Source organism: Mercurialis annua, linkage group LG2 (assembly GCF_937616625.2).
Source record: "Mercurialis annua linkage group LG2, ddMerAnnu1.2, whole genome shotgun sequence".
Classification (NCBI taxonomy): domain Eukaryota; kingdom Viridiplantae; phylum Streptophyta; class Magnoliopsida; order Malpighiales; family Euphorbiaceae; genus Mercurialis; species Mercurialis annua.
Genome location: NC_065571.1, coordinates 42,166,346 through 42,193,803, shown reverse-complemented (window position 1 = coordinate 42,193,803; position 27,458 = coordinate 42,166,346). Strand labels below are relative to the sequence as shown.

The following is a 27,458-nucleotide window of genomic DNA, read 5'->3' as shown; positions in this document are numbered from 1 at the left end:
AATAAAAAATATAATTTTTAAATTTAAATATTTAAAAACTCTCTCAAATAGTACTTGAATCATAAAATAAGAGTTAATAAGTAAAAATTAAATTATTTATTACTCGATTTAAAAAAATATTAATTTTTTTAACAATATAAAAATTATTAAAGGACACTAATGTTTTTTAATTAAAAATATAGTATATTATATTAAAATCAATTTCGTATTTTTTGGGAAGTAAAAATCAAAATAAGTAACATTTATCAAATTTTCTGTGAAGTTAACTTTCCAGAAACTATACTTTCTGGAAAGTTACTTTCTGAAAATTGCTATAAAACGAAACATACGAGGCCTAAAATTTTAAATGAGATACGGCAGCCTCTATGGATAAAGAGTTTTAAATTAGTGACATGCATGAGGTGAACTGAATCTATCTTTATTCACTCTTCAAGTCCAATGTAAATTTACATGGAAGAGAGAATACTATTACTCAAATGTCATTTTACAAATTGAACTTCTAAGTAGATCAATTATTTTGACACAATTCATCAATTCTAAGATTAAATGCATAAGGCAAAGTGAATCTATATTTATTTACGCTTCAAATCTAATCTAATTTGCAAATAGGAATATGTTAGATATAACACTATCACCAGAGTCCCACATAACAAATTAAACAATAATATGGATTAATTATTTAATAAGTTGTGATAAAGAATGACTGTAACTTTTTTGTTATCATTTTTAATCTATCAATCGTCCTATAAGTAAATTCTTATGGTATTAGCATAAATTTGATGAATTGTTTTTCGTGAAAGCTCAATCAAAACTAAAAGAATTTCCAGTTACAAATTAATATAAAATAACCCTAGAATAAGCAAATAAGTAATTATTACATAGAATACAATCATTGTACACACGATGAAATCACGTTAATTATGAGATCCATCCTCATCAACGGTCTATATCAATCCATTTATTGACGGTTTTTTTGTTACAAGTTCTCTAACCGAATTGCTTAATTTACAGAACACTCAGAAGACATTATTTTAATCTCCACTCTTGCCCTTAAAAATGTAAAAAAATGTAACCATCGAGACAATTGCCATTATTATATCTTGTAATATAATTTCCTTTTGGCTTCCAAGAAATACATTTTTATTACCATTTCCGAAATAGGTTCCGACATGAATTTATCGATCAAAATCCTCAAACTGTCTGAAGAAGATTTAGAACCGATATTCGATCAGGCATACTAGGGATTGCTCCCTTCACTTGAACACATAGAGAAGCTGCTGCAGCTGTAAAATTATGTAAAAAATTAACAAGGATAACATTTTTTACTTTCTTGAGCAAATGTGAAAAAGCGACTTCAAGTATAAATTTGACCCTTGAACTTACACAAAATGGACAACACCAACATCGACTTTTTCACCAGTTAGTCCCTTGAGCTTATGAAGTTTCCACAATTAGACTAAGTATTAATTTTTAATATAACTGTAGGGGACTAATTTGCTTAGCTGATCAAATTTTAGGGTCATTTATAAAATTGACAAGTTTAAGGAACTAGTTAATAGAAAAGTTAATTTTAATGTTAGCTGCTCATAGAGTACAAATTAAGGCGACAAATTGATATTCAAGTTATAAGGAAGAATTAAGAGCTATAAAGATTTATGGATAATAAACTTCTGCTACAAATTAAATTAAAATTAAAACTAAAAACTGGTTTCAAGAACCTTGAGTAATGAAAAAAAATTCATATGCGAACTGAAAGTAAAAAGTAGAAAGAGTAATACCAGCAAATCTCATGCATTCCTCTTTAGAGTTGCCCTCCACTAGCGCCACAGCGAAAGCAGCAGTAAAAGTATCTCCGGCACCCGTAGTGTCGAGAACTCTTTCGGCAGATATAATAGGTTGTTGAATTGGAATTTCCCCCTCTTCAAATAAAGCTGATCCTTTGGCTCCGAGTTTTACTAGGACTTGCTTCACTCCCTGAGTTTAGTTTTTGTTATATTTTCCGTTTTGGTAAAGTAAACAAGTTCACATTTTCTAACACCTTGCCTTCGTATACAATTCATCTAAGGTTCACATATATGTGTACTAAAGAAAAGTATTAATAAACAAGACTACTAATAGAGGACGGACAAACACAATAACTGATTTATCCCTTTTAGTTTTTAATTATCTATTTAATTAAACTAAGATTTTGTGTCATCTACTTATGAATTAAGTATACAATAGAAAAAGGTACGTATAAGGGAATGGACAAACACATTTACTAGCAACGTGCATTGCATGCAAGTAAAATTGAACAAAAAATAAAGAAGACTGAAGGTCTTCTTCCTAGCGGAATACTAAAATGGAGAAAAAAAAGTAAAGGGAAAAGGACAGAGGAATTGGTAAAATTAGAATTTAGTATAAAAATAAGGATATCATGTAATGATGTAAATATGTATTATTAGAAAAGATTAAAAAAATAAACTAATCAAAACTCAGATTAGACTAATGAGCCTATCTGCAGTTGGTTCAATTAGTTCGAATTCGAACCCAATTTGATTAATATCGAGTAAAATTTGAATATTTTCTGATTCAATGGGCTCAACTCAGTCACACCCTGGATACAATCCTGAGAGCACTTCGGTAGTAGCAAAACATAACTCTATTGTATATGTTATTTTTATGACGAATAAGAAAAACTAAAAAAAATTAAATTTTGTATGATAATAAAAAAATAATTTCAATCATGGTTAAAACTAAATTCAAAGAAAACATTTCCAAACATGGTTTGTTATTGATTTGGTTTGAAAAATTACCAAACCAGTATAATTAGTTTGAATAAGTATAATAGTGCTAAATCGGTCAAACCAAATGCAAACAGATCACTGTCAAGCCGTAACACCCTAGGTCAGATCCTGGTCAGGAGATCAATTTTATAAGCAGTAGAACAACAAGAAGGCCAAATGTTCAAGGAAGAGACGGTAGCTGGTATCTACACATAAGTATTATAGCAACTAGGTCGGTCTCATGAGATACTGAATCAGTTTGGTCAGGTCACTCAAGCCAGTTACATTTTGGCGTGATATTAAATGGGCTAAAATATGGACAATTAAACGGAAAAATGAAAAATGGTACTCCCTCCATTCTGGAATAGTTGTCGCTTTAGCCATTTTCACATAAATTAAGAAATCAATAAATATGTCTAAAATTGTAAGTATTTTTACTAAAGTAGCCCTTCTTGCAACTTGTTAACATTAATTAGTATGACTCTTTATTTGTATTTTTGTATTCTTTCAATGAATTGATGGGGGATATATATGGAAAAATAGCAATAAATGCTTTCTTGGTATTTTAAAGTGACAAGTATTATGGAACAAAAAAATCTCCCTAAAGCGACAACTATTTCAGAATGGAGGGAGTATCTTTTTTTACAAAAATAAGTTATATATATAAAGTTTTGAAGTACCAGAATTTTATAAACGAAAATGAAACGCTGAAAAGAAAGACTCGATAAATTTACGTGCAATAAATAACAAAGATCATATTGAGGTCTGAAATATAGTCTTCAAAAGCCAAACCACCAACCGGAAATATCTGCTTTTGGCATCTTTTAAGGGGAAATAATCTCTGATTTTGACTAAAGTTGAAGCTATCTTTCACTTCAAAGACCTAGTAGTGATCATCTAAATACTGTTTCAGGTCAGAACAAAGAACTTTTACGTCTCCATTTAATCTAAAATATCATTTCAACTATAATATACTGGCAAATACAGAACCTTATCTGTTTGGTGTGGCACACACAAGTATTATTCTGTTTTATTTGGTTATACCCTATGTAGCACAAAAATGAAAATACTGAAACGGAACACGCCGAAATAGAAAACTACCAAACAATACATTTTACAAAATAGGTTACATATAGAGAGTTTTGGAATTTCAAAAGCATTTGCGGAAACGGAAACAAAACTCCGACATGTAGCACTGAAGAAATCTCCGTACAACATAGCTTATTATACCAAATGTTAATTATCTCAAATATGCAGCATAATTTTCCCTTTTCATTGGTCAAACTCATTGAGGAGTTTAGTAGTTCTCCAGTCAAATAATCACTCAAAAACATACGTACAAACTAGAATCCTGCATAATCTATAACTAATCACAAAAATACTCTACAACTAATCTAGAATCCTGCATAATCTACATAACTAATCACAAAAATACTCTATAAGTAATCTAGAACCCAGTCCAACTAACTATTATAACTACCAAAGGAGTTGAGGATGATTTTACTACCCTCGAGAAGTTTCTGAGTAATCACATGTTCAATACTTTTTGCATCATTTTTATTCACACGAAAATATAATTTTCAAAACAGTGGCCTAAAAATATCTCATGACTTTCGAAATGACAATATTTTCACCTTTAATCATGTAAATGACAAAAATTAAAAGAAAAATATCAAAACCGACCGTAAATAGCAGAATATCGTTCTTGTGTATTTTGCCTGATTAGTATGTTTAACCATTATCTATAAAGTTGACCACCTTAGCAAATTATGTCCTAGGTATGCATATCTAAAATATAAATACAACTATCAGGTTTGCTCAAATCCAAACAGAAGGTAAAATCATAAGTTCGAAGCAGCTCAATGAACCATTTCAATCGTCATTGGGATGAATGTCATATAAAGTTTTCATTTAAATTTACAAACATACAATGCAAAATCACACTAGCTACATAACAAAATAATTAATAATAAATATTGCTTAGGTTTTGATTACTAACCAGTTCATGACACTTTTTAACAGCCAGACTGATCTGTTCAAAGCTTTCGGTTGGCATTCCAGTTATACGACCAAGTTCAGTTTCATTTGGGCTCAAGATGTCAACAAAGTTCAATAACTCTGAGGGTATTGGTGCATCCATTCCCCCAGCATCCAAAATGACCGGAACGCCTGCTTGCTTTGCAGCCTGAAAACAAAGTGTAAATGATGTCAGTAAAAGAAATAAAAATGTAATATCTAAGGAAGTTTCAATAATAACATCGTCAATATATCACTGATGATAAAGGAAGAAACATCAAAACTAATCGCTAGAGAACAATTAAAAGATCTCCATTTAATCAAATAGCACATTATCAAGAAAAAAAACTTTAATTGAAATATCACGTTAATTCAAGGTCAGAGTCCACTTCACCATCAAAAATAAATAATGGCTTTGCACTCAAAGCATTTGCATCTACCTCAACTATGAGTTCCACATACTTTAGCATTTGCACACATTTCAGTTAGGTAGATAAATAAAAACCAAAGATTTGTTAAAGCAAATGGTAGACTTGATGAAGCAAGCAACGGTTACTAATAGAAGAAGCACATCTCAAGAACTTTTTGAAGCATCTTCTTGATATTAGAAAGCACAACTGGAAGATGAAATAAAAGGAAGAAAGAACAGATTCGCATCAAGGTTCTCTCAAGATTGAGCTTAATGGAGAGCAAGAGGTAGGGCTGAAAATATATAAATTCAAACAGCACTAACAAAGATAGGCAAAAATTTAGAGCCACAACCAAGTGAAATGAGCACTGATGATGATAAGCTAGGGGATGTCATTTGTCAAGATCAACTAATAATGGTGGCAGTACAATTCAATTATATAGATCAGAAACTTCTGCATGAACTCTACAAAAACCTTAAAATGGAGGAAACGCTAAAGAGGACTACAGGAAAGATTAACACTACAGAAATTGTTAATCTTAAAAGACCTGTACATTAAAAGACCTGTACATTAACTCTACAAAAAAACTAAAATTGAAGGAAACACTAAAGATGATCGCAGGAGCCTTTACTATTTTACAATATGTAATTCACATAAATGTATGAAGCTCCCCTGGACTTGGTGTTTACTATCAAAGGTATAGTTTTTTTTTATGGGAATTGCAAATGTTGTTGAGTAAATGAAAATTGCAATAGAATTGATAACAAAGCGACTTGCAAAAACATTTCCACTCATCTTTTCAATGTATGATAGACTCATGTTAACGTAAAATAGTAAAATATGATGCCTATTAATCAGACCCTTCAACTATACTAAAGAATGCAAGAGTTACCTAAGCATAACATTTCTAAAATTTGGGAAGTTAAAAAAATTTATTCTCTATCCATAGTTCACATATCACAAGATGCCTATGACATTCAAGTCAACAAACAGACAATCCATAATGCAGATTGTAAAACATAGATCGCAAATTGCCCTATGGCATAGAAATTTCTGGCGACCACTGCCCATCATGATTAATAACTTTGAAGTATCATTTTTAAATGGTATAATATGCAATGCAAACGAGAATCAGAAGAAGTTGAAAATTAAAATACTATGAAATTTTCATGCAACTTGGAGATATTGACAAAATTCTAAGCTCATAATTAAAAGCTCATCACACAGTTCAAATTTTCTCTAATAGACAATGATACTAACTGATTCAGATGCCAACTATGTACGGAAACTTATAAACGTATAGGTATCAAGTATCTATAGACTCGTAAGCATCCTGCACCAACAAGACTAGTAACTCCTAGTTACTATGCTAATCTTGAACACTTCCATCTCCCTTGGAAGTCTAACATAACCATCTGACACCCATAATGTAGTATCAAAGCTAGTGCCCAACTTCTTATTAGTTCTTTACAATTAAAAAAATTGAGAAATAATAACCCTCAAGAATCAATAAGCATATATTCAATCTTATATTGCCTAGGGAAAGTATAAACATGAACTCAAAGAACACATCTTTTGGAAGCAAAGCACTCAAAATCAAGCTTGACAACTGGAAAAATCACAGATTTATCTGTATCAAAATTGAAGATAAAACAAAAAAAGAATGGACCTTTGCAACTTGGATATTAATATCATCAGGAATCTCCCTCTGAAGCAAAACAATACCAGCATTCCTCACAACCATCAAATCATCATCACTCAAATTCTCAGGCCAGGAATTCATATTAGCACCACCAACAATAATAATAGAGTTCTGGCCATCAGACTGGAGCATAACAACAGCATGTCCAGTGGGCACATCCCCAACAAACCTAACATAATCAAGACAAACCCCATCATTCTTTAAAGCATCAGTAATCAGCTTCCCATTGGCATCATCACCCACCTGACCCAGAAAGTAAGTTGGGTGACAAAGTTTGCCACCACAAGCTGCTTGGTTAGCTCCTTTACCACCAGCAAGAGTCTGTCCATTCTTGGCCGACACTGTCTCCCCTTCTTTGGGTAACCTTTCAATTTCAACATAGATATCTGCATTAGCTGAACCAACTACAACCAATGGTGGAGTGTTCTTGGTGATTGGGACAACTGGGTTTTGGGATGATTTAGCCGTGAATGATGGGAATTGGTTTGGTTTTGTTGATGGGTTTTGGATTTGAGGTTGTTGGTTGATGAATTGAATTGGGTTTATTGTAGGATTTTGGGATTTGGTAGTAAGGAAACAACGGTCAGTAGGCGAGAAAACTACTCCTTTCATGGTTGTCGTTGCTGTTGTACAATCAACACTTTCTCTGGGTCGCTTTCAGATCATTGTAATTTGAATCCTTCTATTTTATTTTTTGAAATTGGATTATTTATTATGGAAAGTAGGTGTTTATATTTATTTTATTTCAAAATTGAACACGTGTTTTTTTCCAAAGGAATAGAAACTTTCATAAATCAATAAGAGCAAATTATTTAGAGATCCCTGAAATATACCATAATTAACAGTTTGGTATTCCTTGTTTCAAAAGTCTACTTAATGGTCCTTCAGTTTTAATTCTATTAACTGAGAGATCCATCTGTTAATTTGAGGGACTAAATCGTTTAACGGATTTAAATTCGGGTACTAAATCGTTTAAAAGTGAGGGACCAAATCGTTTAGTAAAATTAAAAGTGAGGGACTAAATCTTTCACAAAACTAAAGATGGGGTACCAAATCGTTTGAAAATAAGTGTCGAAATTAATAGAGGAACCTAATAGTTAACGGAATTAAAACTGAGGGACTATTAAGTAAACTTTTGAAACAAGGGGTACCAAACTGTCAATTATAGTATAACTCAGGGACCTTAGGTAATTTAATCAATCAATAATCAATATGTTGGCGTGCCACATCAATCCCCTTCGAAAGGACCACTTTACCCTCTCAACTTGGTACAAAATATTAAAGACGTTTAAATTAATAAATTTTTACCCTGAATTTATTAAAAATGGTACAAAACCACCTATCCACGCTCACTTAAAAGAGTAAGATACACTCTCCAGTTTTAATGATGGTTTATTTTTTCCAAAGTGGGTTTTTATGGAAAAAAGATTAAAATGATCATAATTTATTTTAAACATTATAAATTAATACCTAATAATTTTAAAAATAAAAATTAATTCCTTTAATTTAAAATTTTATATAACAAATTAACCCTCGAATTTCATAAATACAATAAATTAACCACCAAATTTTATATATACAACAAATCAACCCCAAATTTTTTTATATTTTTAATAAAAAAAATTAAATTTCTCTATTTTTTTTAAAAAAAACTGAACAGACCCGTGCATCTGACCCTCGGGTATGTTCTTCTTCCTCGAGAACAGATCCCATGGATATGTTCTTAAGGAAGAACAGACCCAGGTCTGTTGTTGAAGACCAGACATAGGTCTGTTCTCTCAAGAACAGCGGCGTCGCCGTGTTCCTTGAGAGAACAACTGTTCTCTCAAGAACAGATCTCCTGCGAGGAGGAGCTCCTCCTCACTGAAAATTGGAAAAAAAAAGTTTGAAAAAAAGTATAAAAAAGTTTCTAAATTAATTAGGATTAAGTTATAATTAATTAGTATTTAAATATAATTTATTATAGTAAATTATGATTAATTAGAAACCTACTCTCCAATTAAGGTGCCACGTCACCATAGGAGTGTTTTTGTACCGGTTTTGACAAGTTCGGGGTAAAAGTGATTTGGTTTTGCTACTTTAGACGTTTTTGATACTTTGTGCCAAGTTGAGGGGGTAAAGAGATCCTTTGTTCAATCCCCCTCTATCTCCCTTCTCTCTAAAATCAAAAAACGTTTTTCTTCTTCATCTTTTTAAGGATGGGAGAAGATGATTTTTCCGGCCATAATACTATTAATCGCATATCTAATTTTTTTATTTCAATAAGTCTTTTATAAGGTGTTCATGTGAATTTTATTTTGATTGAATAAACTTTTTTATGTTGTTTTTTTTTTAGGGTAAACTTTTTTATGTTGTTCTAGATCTAAAACTTGGGAGATAACTTATGGATTTACTGAAGATCAGACTTGAAAAGTTTGAAGGTTAAAGAATCAAGCGGTTTCAAAATCATATTTTCAATTTGAACCATTTATGTTTTGAGTAACCTTTTAATGGTTGACAAGGTTCTAATCGATGACTGTATTAACAGCCCTCATCAGAATAATTCTTTCAATTTGTTGACGAAACATTCATCTACGTAATTTTTATTCTCATCAATGAAAGTTTTAGCCTTTGACAAAAAAATTATTAGCTTTCTTATCAGCATACATAATTTTTAAGCACTCATCCCACCTCATTAAACTAAAAACAGTATTAAAATAACGTCATTGCAAAGCGAATTGTTGTTGATTAAATTATCTCCTAACACTTTTGAGTCTGATTAAATCACAAAATGAGCAACTGCTTCTTCAAATTGACTTCTGCCCTCCAATGTCGCTATAACCTCCTAGGCAGAACTCATATTAGCAGGCTACCAATTCCACTTTTTTATAATTTACTTATGCTAAACGATAATATTATTGTTATTTCTTAATCTAATGTTTGAATTTATTAATGGATATTATTTAGACTTAATGCTTTAACCAAAACAAAGTTTAGATTCATACAAGACTTTTAGGCTAACAAAGTTAACTGATTAAACTATTCAGATTATTCTACAGGTTAAGGAATCCAAGCGAGATTAAATCAAATCTACTCCTAAATTAAGAACAATCCAGAAATTGCAGGATAAAAGAGCACAGAAATTTGGTTTTTAATTGGTTGATCGATGATAAAGATAATACATATAAATGCTCAACTATTTATAACCATCATATTCTAGAATTCTAATTTAAGTCTAACTCCTATTTCTAAGAAAAAAAACAATTATAGTGAGACTAAATCTCTTATTGAAACATATCACTAAACCAATGGCTTACATGGGCCTCAATCACTAAATAAACTCGTCTGATTCTTTTGAACCTCTATTTTTGGCCGGTGTAAACAATGCTCCGAACAAGTCTTATATGACGATCTTAGGCTTGTTCTTGTCGGCCTCAACTATTTGGGCTCCCCAAAAGGCCCACGTTGCCACATCACTCCATGTATGGATCCTTCGGTTGCCCCACGTTGCCACGTCCTTCGAACGGTTATCCCAAGTTTCACCTTAATAAGAAAATTCAACTCATTTTCTCATTATCCTAATTTATTGCAATCCGAAAAATTCCCTCTCCCTTCAGCTCTCTACAATCTTCAACTTCACTGATAAGTAATCACTATTATTGTTTCGTCCTCTTTTTTCATATTATTCCGTCTAACGGCTGATTTCTCTTCTCCTGAAGCCACAATGGTTGCTCCAAATGTTGACCTCGCCGCTAGAATTTGCTAAGATCGAAGAGACTCACTTTGTCGCTCCATCCACCGAGTTTAAGGTAATCACTGATGCTGGGAATAACCAAATATGCGCCGGCCCTGTTCTGACATCATCTAGTCATATATATGAAGTAGCTTCTCCATTCTACGACGAAGAACCACCACACTTCACCCCATCAGTCATCCGTCTGGGAAGACGCCACAATCAAGAATTGACCGATAAAACATACTAGTTTCCAAGAGTGGGTTTTAAGACTTCTCCCTCATTTCAGCAATATCTGGAAAGCGATTGGAATATATGACCTTATCACCCTTTTCCAAGTCATTAGCCCGATCGCCAAGCATTACATAATGGGCGGGCGCATCTCTCTACTAGTCTAGCGCCATCGACTGCTTTTACTTCAAGTTCTGCTCAATGACTGTCACTTTGTTAGATCTCACCCTGATCTTGAATATTCCCATAAACGACGAAAAGATCTCTCCAAACTTCGACTCCGACGTCCCAAGGTTCATTCTCACAAAATCTCAAAGGAATTACGGGCCTTTTGTGAAATTATTCAAAGGCGAAAAAGAAAGCATTCCAGACTACAGAGAGCATGTTGCCTTTCTCGCCTTCTTTTGTGGCGAAGTATGTTATTTGCACAGCCTCCTTCAGGGTTACTGAGGACTGATCCTGAGCCAAACGTTATACTGTCAAACAATTAGGGTATAAAGTATCAACCTCATCCTGATCCTGAGTCAAACGTCAAGGGAAATATATGACCCTTATCCCTTAAAGAAATAAACAATTAGGTTATAAAGTACCAACCTCGAAAGTAATGGTCCACAACATGTTTAAGAAAACTTTTCTCTTTCTTCAGATGACATAATGCACAATGTTTTTCTGAATTTGCAAACCAGACACACTTTAAGTTTTTTGAGTTCGTAAACCGAACAACGACAATGAGTTAGGGCTTCTTTCAGTTCATGCAAAATAAGGTCTCACACTCGCTCACCACGATTGGGAAATACGCAATGATTTGCGTCCATTTAAGGGTATCAAAATTGGGGTTTCTCAAAGTATGGAGACCTGAGAGTGAACAACTTTAGGATAATGGCCTCTCGAACAAAATTGATAAAGTGCATGAGCCTCTGTATGAGTTTTGCTCATGGAATTTGGTAACTATCACTAAGGAATTAGATAAACATTCTTTACATTTTGAAAGAATATATATTCTACAAAAATTATGAAATTACAATTCCATAAAATAATAATTTTTTTATCTCAATATGGATGAACATGAAAAATAATTATTTTATTTTTTAACTATTTCATGAATCAAACATAGCTCTATCTTCTTTTAAACAGAATCGAGAGTGTTACGTCTTAAAGTTAAAAGATAAAATTTTGTTCTTTATATAGAATCAAAATTGAATATGCACATTCAGTTTGGTAACTTCCTTTGTATATTTTATTTTCAATACATGGAATTTATTTTTCTTATTCATTAACTTCGCACTTCTTTAAATAAATAAGAAAAATTTAATTATTATGAATTTAAGTACTTTTCATTATGGGTATAGAATCATATCCATATCAATTAAACGCAACAACCTCCACTTCATTAAATTTGAAACACAAAATAATTACAATCAACAAACTTTGAATACAAATAGAAATTCATTTGATAATGATATTTAGGCATTCAATATGAATAGAAGAGAGTCATTTGTTGGACGTTGATGGGATAACAATCCCTAGGTGTTCCGGTGTATGCCCGCTTAGCAAGAATTGAATTAACAGCTTGCGTGGGGTGGAAGGCATCCCAAAACACATAACTATTTCTATTTGCACATGGAACCACAAAAGAAAGGCATGTTATTTGCCCTCGGTTTCTTCCGATTCCGCAACAACCCCTATCGGCAACACTAAATCCATAAGTACTAGGATTATTCAGAATATCTCCGACTGCAGCGTACGTGTTTCCGTACGCAAAGATCGAACCCTTGCATGATTTATTAAGCTGATCAACGAGGGATTTTAGTCCTTCATTGAAGCTGCCAAGTATTTGATTCACGTAATCGACACACCTGTCGGGAGGGGATTGGCCACTTCCTCTTTGATTAGGTATGCATCCGAGGGGTCCTATTCCGGCTATCAGGAATTTCCTTAACCCTACACTGTATAATGCATAGAGCTGACGAGCATAGGTATTTAGTAAAAGATTGGCGAATTCCGGAGGACTATAGTTGAAGCTAGACGAGTAAATTGAAGGCATAAGGTAATTGTTGATGTAGTCGTTGCTTCCGAACACCAAAACAGCGAGTGATTTGCTTAAGAACTCTGTAAGATTTGTTCCGTTCAGCATTCGCCGTAGTTCATTTAGATTTGATTCGAAATTCAATACTTGCTGACTCAAGCTGTACCTTTCTCCCTGCAGATATACATATATTGTCATACAATCTTATTTATCATTTAGGAAGGAGAATTTCTGGCGTGTATAGGAGAATTTGATTCCAGAATTTTAGTATAATGTCGTCTAATGCACGTCTCATTTGAGATATAACTCATTGGTAAATATATTATCATGCAATTTGTAGTCACAATGACGGTTAACAGACCGCTACTAAACCTTCAATTATGGACCAAAATTTCACTAATGCATATCAAAGTGGTACCAAAATATTATTTATTTTGTAAATCAAAATAAAGTGATGTGACAATCATATATTCTAGCAACATGTTGCTACATAAGACACCACTTCAAATAACGACTTACGTGAAAATCAAAGTTGTTGTACATTCTAAGAATATGCTTCATCGAATTAGCGGATCCATCAAAAAATGAAGAGGATCCATTGTTTGAAATCAAAATTAAAATTTTGATACTATTTTCATACGAATTAAAAATATAGAATTGAAATATAGAATAAATTTTTCTATAATTAAAGCTTTTAACCTCCTATGGATTTAGCTAATTTGTTAAGGATTGAAAGTGTTATAATAATTTTACGTATTGTTGGCCACTCTCGTCAAGGATGCCAGCGGCTGCTGAAGCATAATTAACTCCCCCAAGTAATCTAGCTCCTGTTGCAGCAGGATCTGAGTAGGCTATAGGATAAGGAACACCAATCATCTCTCCTGCATGTATATATATTCAATGCCCAATTTAGAAATTTTACATAGTAAGATTCATATAATATGTGCTAGAGACTTAAATTGTAAAATATATAAATTTTTATTATTTAATATAGAAAGATTTTTAGGTACACTTAGTCTACTGCATCATTCGTGAACTAACCTATCACATTATGACACGTTATTAAAATAGTAGCACTATTGTAATTTTATTTATTACTTTTTTACACTTTTGAATAATATTACGATAATGTCATTATTTAATGACGTGTCATAATATGATAGTTTTAGTCCATAGATAACGTGGTGTACCGAGTTTACATAAAAATTTCTCATATAACAGAATGTTTAAATGTATTTTAATAATTATCCCGACGAGTTCTCAAACATGAAAATATTGAATCATCCGAAAGAGAATTCAAATTAATTCCTTTTTGTTTTATTGAAAAATTTATGCTTTTATATTTGAATATGCGATTGTTAAATTGTTGAATAAAATAATTGAAAAACTAATAAAATTTTAGATTCATCCGTGGTAGATGGATGTAATTTCTTTTAATATCTCGACATAATTCGCCAAGAAACAAGTAAATACATACATTTATAAATTACTAGATAAAATTTAGGGTTAATTATTATTACCCCGTGAGATTTGGTCTGAAATACTAATTTCCCCATGAATTTTAGAAAAACGACTATATCTATCATAAATATTATGTTTCAAAACCTCCTTATGGAATGTTTTTTTTTTATCAAAGACTAAAATAAAGAAATTAGATTTTAGTTAAAAAAATACAAACATTTGAAGAAAATAGTCGGTTTATTAAAACTCATGGAGGAAGTAATACTATTTAGGATCAAATCTCATAGGGAGAATAGGGATTATCCCTGAAATTTAATATAGATAATATAAATTTAAGCTAATCATAAAGGCTTAATTACTTAAAAACCACTCACCTTGAACTTTTTTTTCGTTTATACCCTGACCTAGGAAAAAGTTCATTTATACCCTGACGTATGTATTTATGTTTCACCTCTACCCCGAGGCACTAAATTAACCTCTTTTCATTAAGAAAAAAGTTTAAAATAGTTCTTCATTTTTAACCTAAGCTAATTAGAGATTAATTAGAAATGAATTTTTCTCTAAATGAAGGACTATTTTGAACTTTTTTTAAAATGAAAAGAGGTTAATTTAGTGTCTCGGGGTAGAGGTGGAACATAAACACATACGTCAGGGTATAAATGAACTTTTTCCTAGGTCATGGTATAAACGAAAAAAAAGTTCAAGGTGGGTGGTTTTTAAGTAATTAAGCCAATCATAAATGAAAGAAAAAGAAAATACCAAGTAAATCAACAAAAGTTTTGCCATTGGAAAATCTGCCGGTAGGACCCATAGCATAATCGATACCATAAGGATAATAATCAGCTTTAGCAATAGAGCTCAGATAATTATTATTGCCGTTATCAACCAACGAATCTCCGAACACAAACATCGCCGGAACCTTCGCCGACGCCACAACTCCATTATCAGTAACGACCACCGTCAGCACCAAGCTCACCAACAACACTCCTCCCATCATTTTGCTATATAAAATGCTGAATTGCTTACATAATTTATAGTATAAAATTAGTAAACAAAACGGTTACAACAATATACAATAATCCCAACAAAACTATGATTGAGCAATGAACTTTATTCCTGCATATCAGCGTCTCTTTATAACGCTAATTCTTTTTTGCCTTTTTCCATATCCCTTGCTCCTTTGCGTGATACACTCCTGTTTTTTTTTTTCATTGTGTTACTCTATATGTTTCGCTCGTGTAATTTATTATGTATTATAAAAATAAAAAATAATATAGCAATAAATATAATTTTTGTATCATGAAATTAAAAAAATTGTAATTTAAATGTTAAAATAAAATATTTAATGACCTTATATTATATTTAAGATATGTAATTAGATAAACTCCCGAATGTAATCGTCAAAAATTATTTTCTTTTAAAATAGGTGTATTTTTTGTTTTCTGCCCACAATTAAAATATGTTTGATGATAAATTTTTTTCATGTCGGCCAGCTATTATTTATCCATGTATTATATGCTTTTTCAAGATTTTTACGTACTATTTTATTTTAAGATGATAATAATAATAATAATAATAATAATAATAATAATAATAATAATTTCTAAAGAAACAAAGAAAAATCGAAATTAATTGCACATTAAAGTATAATGACCTTATTTTTGTAAAAATAAAAGTGTATAACTTACAAATTCAAGTGTTATAAATGATATTGTTGATCAAAATAATAATCTAATAATTTTATTAAAAACCATATAGATATATAGATAAAAATTTACTTTTTGATATGAAGTAAAATAAATAAATTAAAAGTTTAAAAAATATTATTAAATTTTAACTTATCTAACATTATTAAAAATTATGGAGAATCTTTCAAAATTACAATAAAATTGGTCTCCATTTTCAACCTTTACAATAAAATTAAGTTTTATTTCATGAGCACCACCTTTTAAAAGAAAATTACACTAACACCATATGCGCTGATGTCAGCGTGGGACGCTGACATCAGCGCGCGTCAGCACGCGTCAGACCTACTGACTCGTGAGCAGTTGCTTTGTGCAACTGCTCACCTAACCCAATTCATGTTAGCAGGTGCACCAAATGCACCTGCTAACATGTTTTTTTCATTATTTGTTTTTTAAATAATAAAATAATTTCTTTAATTTTAAAATATTAATCTTAACTTTAATTTTAAAAAATTTAATTTTAATTTGAAGAAAAATAAATTTATTAAATTTTAAAAATATGTAAATAATATAATTTTTAAAAATATAATTTTATAAATTATATACCGGATACATTATTGATACATACCGACCACATGTCCGATACATGAATAATATATTTTTTATGTATAAATTATGTATCATAGATATATCAAATATGTATAAAAAGTATATATGCAATACATATAATAAAACTAGACCTAATAAAACTTAAAAAAAAAGATGTATATAAAATAAGAAAAATGGATTAAATGATCGAATATGTAGCAAAAATATATCAGAGACATAGAAATGTCAAATTATATCATATGTGTATCAAACATGTATCAAATATATATCGGATATGTATCAAATATGTATAAAACATGTCTCGAAAAAATATCAAATTTGTAACGGAAATGTATCAAATATGTATAAAAATATATATAATAAAATTTTAAGAAAGATGTATAAAAACATGAAAAAATATCTATCATGTATAAATTATATATCAAATATGAAAAGTATATATATCATGTATAATTACGATATGTATTAAATATGTATCGGAGATGTATCCATCTTTTAAAATATAATAACAAACCGATCGAACAAGTCAAAATCTCCGAACGATCTAAATTATATATTAGAAATGTAGCAAATATGTATCGGAGATGTATCGTATATGTATCGAATATGTATTTAAAAAATTTGAGATATATCAAATTAAATGTTTAATTATTTTTTAGTTTTTAACATAATATGACAATATCTATTCAAATATCTCAAACATAAAATTAATATTTCTAAAATTTTATGTAAAATAAAATATTTTTAATACGTCATATTTATAAAATATATAAATAAATTAATGATTTAACTTTTTTTAAATATTTAATATAAATATTTAATATTTAAATATATATATATATATATAATATATATAAATATACATTATATAATTTAAAAAGTGCATGAGGACCTTTGAAAAAAAGGTCCTCAATTATGTGTTATTGGAAACAGGTGCACCATGCATCTGTTTCCAAAAAATCGTGATAACAGGTGCATGGTGCACCTGTTTCACGCGTCAGCAGGCCTGACGCGCGTCAGGCCTGCTGAAAAGGGGGGTTTTAAAAAAAAACAATACTAAATTAGGGTTTAGTAGGGCACGTGTGGGTTAATAGGAAAAGATGGTGTTGGATGAAATAAAACACTCATACATGGTAATAAAGTAAACAAACTTAATAAAATTATATTGTGTGAAAAGTGGAGTTTTTTTTCTTGTTTTCTTGTTATTTTTTTAAAATTATGACCACTAGTCATTTTGTTGAGAATTGAATAGTGATCATTTTGTAATTGGATAAACTTCCATATATAAGTATAATGGTCATTGACCATTTTGTATAATCTATACATGGAAGTCTATACCAGAGCTTATGATACTCTTTTTAACTATACAGAAAGCATCCACGACGCAATACTAAATTAACAATGCTAATATTATAAATTAGCATTAAGTCACTAAATTCAACTTTATTATTGTGTTCCATGCTAAATTTAACATATGTTAATACTATATCAAATTTAATATCAAATATAGCATATGTTAAATTTCAACGACCAATTAAATTCATTTTTTTAATTGTGATTCTATTATTATTTTTTTGCAGTATTTAATATTTTTTTATTTTAAACATTTTGCTCTTTTTTTAACGATCTCGAATAATTAAAGTTTTTAATTATAGACCATACACCAGCATGTAAAAATAATTTAGAGAACATTTTATTTTTACATAATTCATCATTACACTCGATAATTTTATTTAAAAGAGCTCATTATTATAGCAAATGAAAAAATAAGAATTATTATTACAAATTGCTGAGCCGAATGGCAAGACTTTTGTACGTGATCGTAGTATATTTTAAAAAAATTATAAAACATGCTAAAAAAAGGAGCTAATTAGGAAAAAGAGGGGTGAAATAATGCTAAAAAATTTATAAGTATAAAATTGATAAATATTTTAAACATGGATCGGGATTCCCTCAAATTCAAATGAGGTCATGTTTACGATTTATACCGTTCATTATGTAATGAACATTATAGATCGTGAATATAACATGCTCAAGTTGAAAATGAACTTGAGGAAATTCCAATCCTTTAAACATTATAATTATTTTTTAACTTTTTTTTCTATAAATTCATGAATGACACGTCAGCAATTAACATCAGTTTCTAATTTTGATGGATGGAGAGGCTTTTTGTTCAATTTAAAACCCACAAGGATTCAATTATGCCCAAAAAAAATTAGAGCTAATTACCCAATATACCTAAATTTGGGCCAGGTTTACTTTTATACTGACCCAACTTATTGTTTACTTTTCACACCACCCAAAATAAGAATTATAACCTAATTGCTTTGAATTATAACTTTCTTACCGTTTTTTCTTTTTCCCTTTGATTTTGGCGGTTTCTTCTTCTTCTTCTCCGTGATTCTTGTTCTGCTCCTCCACGATCTCTGCGATCAAAGTTCTGGTGCTCCACTTTCTTACTCGCTTTTTTCCATTATCACATTCGTTTAAGTTTTCATCTCCATTATCTCATACATTTCAGTTATCTTCTTCATTATCTCCGTCATTCCGCCTCCGCCGTTCCGTTTTTGCTGTTCCATCTCCGTCGTTTCGCCTCCGTCGTTCCACCTTTGTCGCCGCGCCATCTTTCTTTTCTCTTTTTGATTTTAGATCTGAAATTTTTTGTTCTTTATGTTTTCATTTTCAGATCTGTAATTTGTTTATCTTTTACTGTTTATTCACCATTAAACATGTATAAAGAGTATTTTTAAAGAATTTCATACTTATTTCATGATATGTAGAATAATTTTGTGATTTTATGTAATAAAATTCTGTTAACTCTGCATTTTTTTGTGTTTTGTTGTATTTCTGCGTTTTTTTATTCTGCAGAACGATTTGTAGATGATGATTGATTGCTGAATTACTGTAATGTTACAGTGTTGTTGATTTTATGTTGACTTTATGTTGATATCAACTAATTTTTTTTATTTTAACATTGACAAACAAGATAATATTGTCTATGAAATAAATGCCTCCTGTAAGTTTGCGGAATAGATGTTTATTTGAAAAGCAGCAGGATGGAATGTGGAGTGCACATATTTGTTTGAATGATTGATCTCTTTGTGTTTTTTTCTCGGTAAACGTTCTGAAATTCCCTACATAAACATATGTTATTGGTATTCAGCCATTTTTACATAAATTTCATTTTCTTGAGTGTTATTTTATTAAAATATACTAAATTCATTTCGGCATTTTTGAAATTTGGTTGGTTTTTTTTGCTCCTTATATTATGTTCTACGTACAAACTTTATTATAAAATCAATGTTGAATTTTATTGATGTAAAATTATTTAAGCTATATTAATCAAAATCAACGCAAAATCAACTCGATGTCAACCTAAAATCAACCTAAAATTAACATGCACATATCCCTAAAATTAATTGAAGATCAACACAAAATCAACATGTGTATACTATTTGTCATTAAAATTAATCAAATATCAATTCAAAATCAACACAAAATCAATATAAAATCAACATGTGTACATTATTTATTGTTGACATTTTTGTCAGTTTTAATATCAACACAATATCAACATAATATCAACAACATTTAATAAACTGGATAGTATTAATTTTGTAAATCTTTTTAACACTAATTTTTTTTTAATATTTATTTACCTTTATTTTGCTAATAATTAATTAAAATTTATTATTTATCATATATTTTATTTTTTATATATATCAATATAAAATCAACATTAAATTAATCAAAGATTAATAAATTATTTTTTCAATCTAAAATACCAACACAAAATCAACATAATATCAACATAAATTCAAATTTGTAATATAATAATAATTCAGAATCATTATTTATATTTTTTACCTATATCAAAATCAACATCATGTCAACACTATATCAACATAAGATCAACATTGTAACATTACAATAATTTAACATCATTATTATCTTCTTCACCGATGCTAAAATCAACAAAATATCAACCGAAAATCAACACCATATCAACATTGTAACATTACAATAATGCAACATCATTATATGTCTTCTTCCCCGATGCTACCATATCATTATCTAGTCTCAGTTTAATTTAATTTAATTTTTTTAGTTTATTTCACAGACAATGTTATCTTAGTTGTCAATGTAAAAATAAAAAAAATCAGTTGATATCAACATAAAGTCAACATAAAGTCAACAACACTGTAACATTACAATAATTCAGCAATCAATCATCATCTACAAATCGTTCTGCAGAATTAAAAAAAACGCAGAAACACAAGAAAAATGCAGAAATAACAGAATTTTATTCCATAAAATCACAAAATTATTCTACATTACATGAAAGGAGTATTAGATTCTTTAAAGATAATCTTTTACATGTTTAATGATTCAAAACAACAGTAAAAAATAAATAAATTACAGATCTGAAAATGAAAAAAAAACAGCAAATTTCAGATCTAAAATCAAAAAGAGAAAAGAAAGATGGCACGGCGAGATAAAGGTGGAACAACGGAGGCGAAACGACGAAGATGGAACAGCAAAAACGGAACGGCGGAGGCGGATTGGTGCGAAGAACAAATCTGAAATTTGTGTGAAAGGGTGAATTAAAAGAGAAAGGAGAGAGAAATTTGAGGAGAGAGAAAATAATTGTAATTATGAAGATTTGTGTTATTAGGGTTCTATTTATATGGATGGTATAAAAGTAATAATTTCTCCCTTACATGTTAGTTTTAAAATGTTAAATATGTGTTGGTATAAAAGTAAATCAAATATGAATGTTGGTTATTTGAGTAAGAAGCCCAAAAAATTAAAGACTGATATGCACTTTTGAAGAAACTACGAGATTATTTATATCTTTTACCTTAAATATATTTTAAAATAATTATATAAATATTCTATGGTTTATCAATTTATTATAAAAAAATTATAAAAATATTCAAAAACAAACTTGCAGATGAAGCTAGTGGTTAATTTAATCAAATACCGAAAAATAAATAGTTGACTTTAACAGTCATGGGAAAACTAATAATTACTCCCTCCGTCCCACTTTAGAAGTTCCATTTGACTTTACACACAGATTAAGAAAACATTAATTATTCTTGTCTTTTCATGTCTTTTCATGTTTTTGCCCCTATTAATGATAGTGGAATTTCCATAGAACTCTTTTAAGATAACTAAAATAAGGGTAAAATTGGATATTTAATGGAAAAATACTCTAAAAATAATAATGGGACTTTTTAAATGGGACATCCCAAAATAGAATATGGGACTTCTTAAACGGGACGGAGGGAGTATGACTTATTGTCAGGAGATAAATAGTAATTATTCCAATTATAAAAACTTACTGTTTCACTCATTACTTTCAGTTAATTCCCTTACAAAATGATTTCAATTAGGCGGAATCACTCAAACAATACCCAACCTTGTCAAAAGAAAATTCTTTTGTATCTAAATTTTTCAACTAAGTAAATTTTCATTATAGCCAATTATTCAATTTTCTCATAAGAAAAAAAGGCCAAACGTTTTAAATTCTTTTCATTTATGACCAATTTTTTTAATTTTATCAATTAAAACTTTAACCAAACAGAAACAGAAGAATTGTAATATTAATCATCAAACATGCACATGAGCTTAAACAAGCAGCATCCATGTTGAGCTTCACCCACCTTTCCAGAAGAGTTTCCCACACAGCTGCACCAACATTGAAAGATTTGTTCAGCACATCTCTCAACGAAGCCTGCCACCGATGGACGATTTTCCCAGCTCTGTTAACCTCATATTAGGACCTTCCTTAATTCTATTCCACAACACGTTATTCCTAGCTAACCAAACACTCCGAAACACCATCACCCACAACTGTTTCCTCTCCTCATTCATAGCACTATCCAACCAAATAAGAAATCCATAATAGAACTCCAAACCTGGTTGTTATTCGCTATACCTATCAGTAGCATACATTTAGACACGGGCACAATTAATAAATACATGGGGCACAGTTCAGCATTATTCTCACACAAAAGACATAAGCAAGAAACATCACAGTTCTTGGCCTTCAAAGCATCTAAAGTAGGTAACCAATTACGCATACCTCTCCACAAAAACACTTTACACTTTTCTAGAATCTTACACTTCCGAAGCCACTTCCAGAACTTCTCATCACCTACTCCATTACTTCCTCATATTCTGTAAGCACTTTTAACAGAAAAGTCACCCTTCACTTCTGGCTGCCAAATCAAACGGTCATCTAAATTATTATTAAACAGAGTAATATTCCTGATCAATGCCCTATCAGATTCACAAAAATTAACAGCCAGCTTCCTTTCATCCCCCACCCTACACCCATTCTCAGTTCTAATCAAGACTCCACCTTCGCAAGCCTAATTTTATCAAACAGAATCTACCATGCCAAAATTATTGTCTGACAACCACTCATCTACCCCAATCCTCACTGAATCACCATGCCCAATTCTCCATCTAGTCCCTTTTCTAACAATCTCTTGAGCTGCCATTAAACTTCTCCAACATAACTATGATTAGCACCTAATTTAGCATTCAGAAAATCAGAATTAAAAAAGTTCTTGGCAGAAAACACTTTATAAACTAGGGAATTTGGTCAATTAATAAACTTCCGCCCCTGTTTGCTCAACATTTCCAGGTTAAAGTCCCTAAGCTTCCTAAACCCCATCCTTCCTAACTTCTTAGGGAGACAAAACTTATCCCAGTCACTCCAATTAATTTCTCTGGACTCCTCCTTATCAAATTTTATAGATATAAAAAGAACCAAATAACATAATATCAAACATGTATAGTTCTCGAGGTCCTTAACTCTTCTTCTAATTAGCAAAATTGCAACGGTAACTCAAAAACCCACATCGCAATTTAGCAATTTCCTAGTAAATTAACCTAGAAATCCAATACCCATTATTAAAATCAGCTGGGTCAATCAAGACAATTTAATAAAAAATGGCAAGAAAACACATAGAATATACAAATCAAAACAAACAAACCTGAAAAATCTAATCTAAAACTCAAATAAAAAAAAAATTGATGATAACCAAACTAAAGAAAAAGAAAAGGCAGTACCTGGACAAGAGGACTTGGTGAGATCTCAAGAAGGCATTGGGAATAAAGATTATACAGTAAAACAGAAGACTGGTTATGGCAAAAAGATAATTCTGACACAAAAACTAATCCAAAAGAAGACAAAGCACCGATATAAAGCTACATAATAGACAACACCGCCATTAAACCTAAAAGCAATCCAAATTGAAAGTCAGAAAATAACAAGAACAAATTAGAAAAGAGGATAATTGGGGTTGTTAATTACTTAAAAAGTAACAATCTTTAAATTGGGTTTTTGATGTTAGTAGCCAAAATGAATCTCTTTCTTCTCACTACACCTCGTGTAAATCGAGGCTGTTGAATGAAGGCGACAGTTCCATGCGGTGCCTCTCTTAGACCATCTGGTGCAGATGAAATATCTAGTGCAGCAGTAGAACTATCCACTACCTCAGTTGGAATTTGAGTTGAAAAATAGTTAGAAACAAATTTAATCAAACTTTCAACCTGAATAGCAAAATCGAAACCAGCTTCTTGGTAGGAAACTACACCTACAAGTCTTCCTATAGACTTAAATACTGGAGCTCCATAACCCTCGTGAAACCCAAAGTTGTTACTCAAATTATTATGAATTATATCAAGTTCTCTTGAAGCTCCTAAGGAAGCGATCTGAAGTAAACTTGCACCACTAGCAGGAAGTTCTATACCTTCTATCCCTTTAAAGACATATGCTGATGTTCTATCCTTAGGATAACTAGCTAGATGTGGGTCTTTGTCATGCTTGCACTGATACGCCAAATGACCTCTTAGAAGCATCGGAGAAGAGCAGCGATTAGGAAAAACCACACAATAAACATGAGGTCCAGCAACATGTTCTGATTCTTCTGAAAATTTCACAAACTCCAAAGCTTCATGATGCTTTGCCCTCAATAAAATCAGACCTAAGTTAAGGTTAGCAGCAACAACATCTGCTTCTGTAAACGTTGCTTCATTAAGACCTTGAATACATGAATCAACAGATGTATGGTCAAAATACCTGCACAAATCAATCAATTAGTTATGAAGCACATGCTATCTATAAAACTGCAAATTATCCAAGCCATTTATGGGAATGCAGAATAAAAAATTATGAAATTAATGACTTAATTCTTAGTTATAGAATTAAGGATTTTCAAAAAATTTACTTATCTGAGAAATTTATCAAGCCAAAAAAGAAATTATATTATTCACGAGTCAAATTCAATACGACTTGTATTAAGCTCTTAACCTTCTAGGTTCATAGATTCAGTTACCTGACGGGGAATGCAAGCATTAACATAGCGTGCCAAAAAGTCCAATGCTCAAGCATTAACGTATGACATAAGGGATAAAGATGAAGCTGAACAGGTAGCAATTAACTAAGTTAGCAAAAAACAAAGTAACATATAGATTCTACTTCTAGTTCGTCAAGTCAGAGTTATTTTGGTAATTTTTGGATTTACAGAGAGTTAAAAGTATTAGTGTTTTAGGAGTCTTTTAGATTTTCATAATCTTGGTTGGAAAATGATTAGCTATTTTCATTTAGCGTTTAAAATTCAGTATGGATTTGGATAAATGTTAGAAGTTGTTAGGTTTGTAAGGTTATATATATGCTTAGACTTGTATGAGTTTAATTCCCATTTAAGTTTAAACAATTAAAGATGCAAACAATTAGAATTTTGTTGATTCAATTCTCTTGTTCTTTTCCTTAGGTGTGATAAAAGTGAAGATGACATATTCAACTACCTAAATCTCTATCCTCCTAGCTATAAGTGCAATTAGTAAAAAGCTGGGTTACTAAAAAAAAAAAATAGATACCTGGACAAAATTAAGCCATCGGCATTGATGCATACCCCAGTAAAATATTTAGTCGTTGATTCTGTATCTGAATCCAACTGATGTTTATGCCGCACACGGATCTTATATACACTCCCTTTCAGCTGATCATAAAATGCAGTCATCTGCTGAGGACTAAGGGTTGAATCCTGCTTTAGTACTGGTGGTGGTGGAGTAGGAAATTGCGTCACTCTATTAGCCAAAAAATGCCCGGACTGAGAAAAAAGCATTGGCCGCCCCCTGCCCTATTTTGCTCGCTTATGTGGCCGGATACGTGGTGGTTCTGGTTCTGGTTCTGGTTCTGGTTCTGGTTCTGGTGGGGTGCGAGATAGAGTTCTATTAGCCAAAAGACGCCCGAAACGAGAAAAATCCGTTGGCCGGCGCCGGCGCCGGCGCAATTCTGTTCCTTTAGGTGGCATCGTAATTGGTTCAGTTTTGAATGAAAAAGGAGTTGCTGGTCGATGAGGAGGTTTAAGAGGTGGGGTTTTGAAATGGACCCTAGGATCTAATTGTCAAGAACGCAGGCCCAACTCATGATCAGTAGGAGGGCCATGATTAGATCACAAAATGTGAGTTTCTTTGTTGAGGAAATTACACCATTTACCAAAAAAAAATGAAAATAATTACAAAACTACATGTTAACTTTTTTCATTTACAAAAATATTAATAATATTTACAAAAGTACATAAAAGTAAAAAATAATATCAAACATACGGTGTGTACTGTGAGTATAATATCAGTATACTAATAAACTAACATTATATCAACACTATACCAAAATTATACTGACATTATACATACTGAGATTTTATTAATATTTAATGAAAAATTACCAAAATTACATCAAATCGTATATTAAAAATTAAATTAATAATATACCAAAATTATACCAATACTATACCAAAAGTGTACACATCAAAATATACTGAAATTTTATTATTACATTAACATTACACCACATCGCATAGTAAATATTAACCTAACAATATACTAAAATTATACCAACAATATACAAATTCTCTAGTTCATTATCAACTATAGTTAAAAGTACATATAAAAACAATATACATATTATCAACTAAAAAATATATATATAAAAATTTATAATCGATATACCGAAAATATACTGAAATTATACCAATAATCAACCAAATATTATTTTTAAACTATCTGATTTATAGTTTTAGTATTCCAAAATTATACCATAATTATACGGACATTATACAAATCATACTTTTGTAATTAATTTTCATTTTTTGGTACTTTTATAATTAATTTTAAATCAGTCATATTTTTGTAAATAAAAAAAGTTTACAGATACTTTTGTAAATATTTTTAAAATTTTAGATACTTTTGTCATCGTCCCTTATTTGTTTTAGCTGGACTATACTGTTGTTATCCTCTCTTCTTTTCTACTATTATGGAACATGTGTCTAAGTTAAACAATGGAATTATTTACACATGCAATTTTTTTTTTGACTTTGGAAGAGTCCTTTTCTTGTTTTTTTTGACAAATACCCATAAAAAGATTTTTAAAAATATCGATCAATATTTTATTTGTTTGAAAATACTCTTTTTTTTATAAAAATATTTTTTTTTAAATACGGTTTAGGATTACCAACAGTATATAAAAAATTAATTTATTAACTGAAATTTGATTGGTTGATTAGTTTAATTATGTTTTAATAAAAAAAATTAATCAATTGGAGTTCATTAGAAGGAAGGGGGTGAAATAATGGTAAAAAGTTTATAAATATAAAATTGATAATCATTTTAAACATTAAGCTTTTTTTTCTATAAATTTATGAGTGACATGTCAGCAATTAAGATGGACGGAGGAATTTTTTTGTAATTGTGGCCAAAAAAGTTTAAGGACTGATCTCACCTTTCGAATGAACTACGAGAATTCTTTTACACCTTTTGCTTAA

General features: G+C 30.6%; 3 protein-coding genes across 4 annotated transcripts; all 3 read right to left on the bottom strand.

Annotated features, from left to right (window-relative positions):
* Window positions 1-856: 856 nt before the first annotated feature.
* On the bottom strand, window positions 857-7,588 carry LOC126667048 (ribokinase). Its single transcript, XM_050360012.2, has 4 exons — window positions 6,861-7,588; window positions 4,765-4,950; window positions 1,779-1,974; window positions 857-1,283 (listed from the first exon to the last, which is right to left on the bottom strand). The coding sequence occupies exons 1-4, from the start codon at window positions 7,503-7,505 to the stop codon at window positions 1,192-1,194; spliced, it is 1,119 nt and encodes a 372-aa protein (XP_050215969.1). The 5' UTR covers window positions 7,506-7,588; the 3' UTR covers window positions 857-1,191.
* Window positions 7,589-12,307: 4,719 nt separating this feature from the next.
* On the bottom strand, window positions 12,308-15,515 carry LOC126666647 (GDSL esterase/lipase At1g71250). The gene is made up of 3 exons (XM_050359481.2): window positions 15,083-15,515; window positions 13,616-13,743; window positions 12,308-13,036 (listed from the first exon to the last, which is right to left on the bottom strand). Exons 1-3 carry the CDS (start codon window positions 15,318-15,320, stop codon window positions 12,308-12,310), a joined length of 1,095 nt encoding a protein of 364 aa, XP_050215438.1. The 5' UTR covers window positions 15,321-15,515.
* An 8,228-nt stretch (window positions 15,516-23,743) lies between these two features.
* LOC126666648 (uncharacterized) lies at window positions 23,744-26,336 on the bottom strand. Of its 2 annotated transcripts, XM_050359483.2 has the most exons (3): window positions 25,513-25,642; window positions 24,969-25,054; window positions 23,744-24,712 (listed from the first exon to the last, which is right to left on the bottom strand). In XM_050359483.2, exons 1-3 carry the CDS (start codon window positions 25,543-25,545, stop codon window positions 23,962-23,964), a joined length of 870 nt encoding a protein of 289 aa, XP_050215440.1. In that variant the 5' UTR covers window positions 25,546-25,642; the 3' UTR covers window positions 23,744-23,961. The 2 variants fall into 2 exon arrangements, with proteins under 2 accessions (XP_050215440.1, XP_050215439.1); XM_050359482.2 differs by lacking the exon at window positions 24,969-25,054 and having other exon boundaries at window positions 25,513-26,336.
* Between the last annotated feature and the right edge of the window lie 1,122 nt (window positions 26,337-27,458).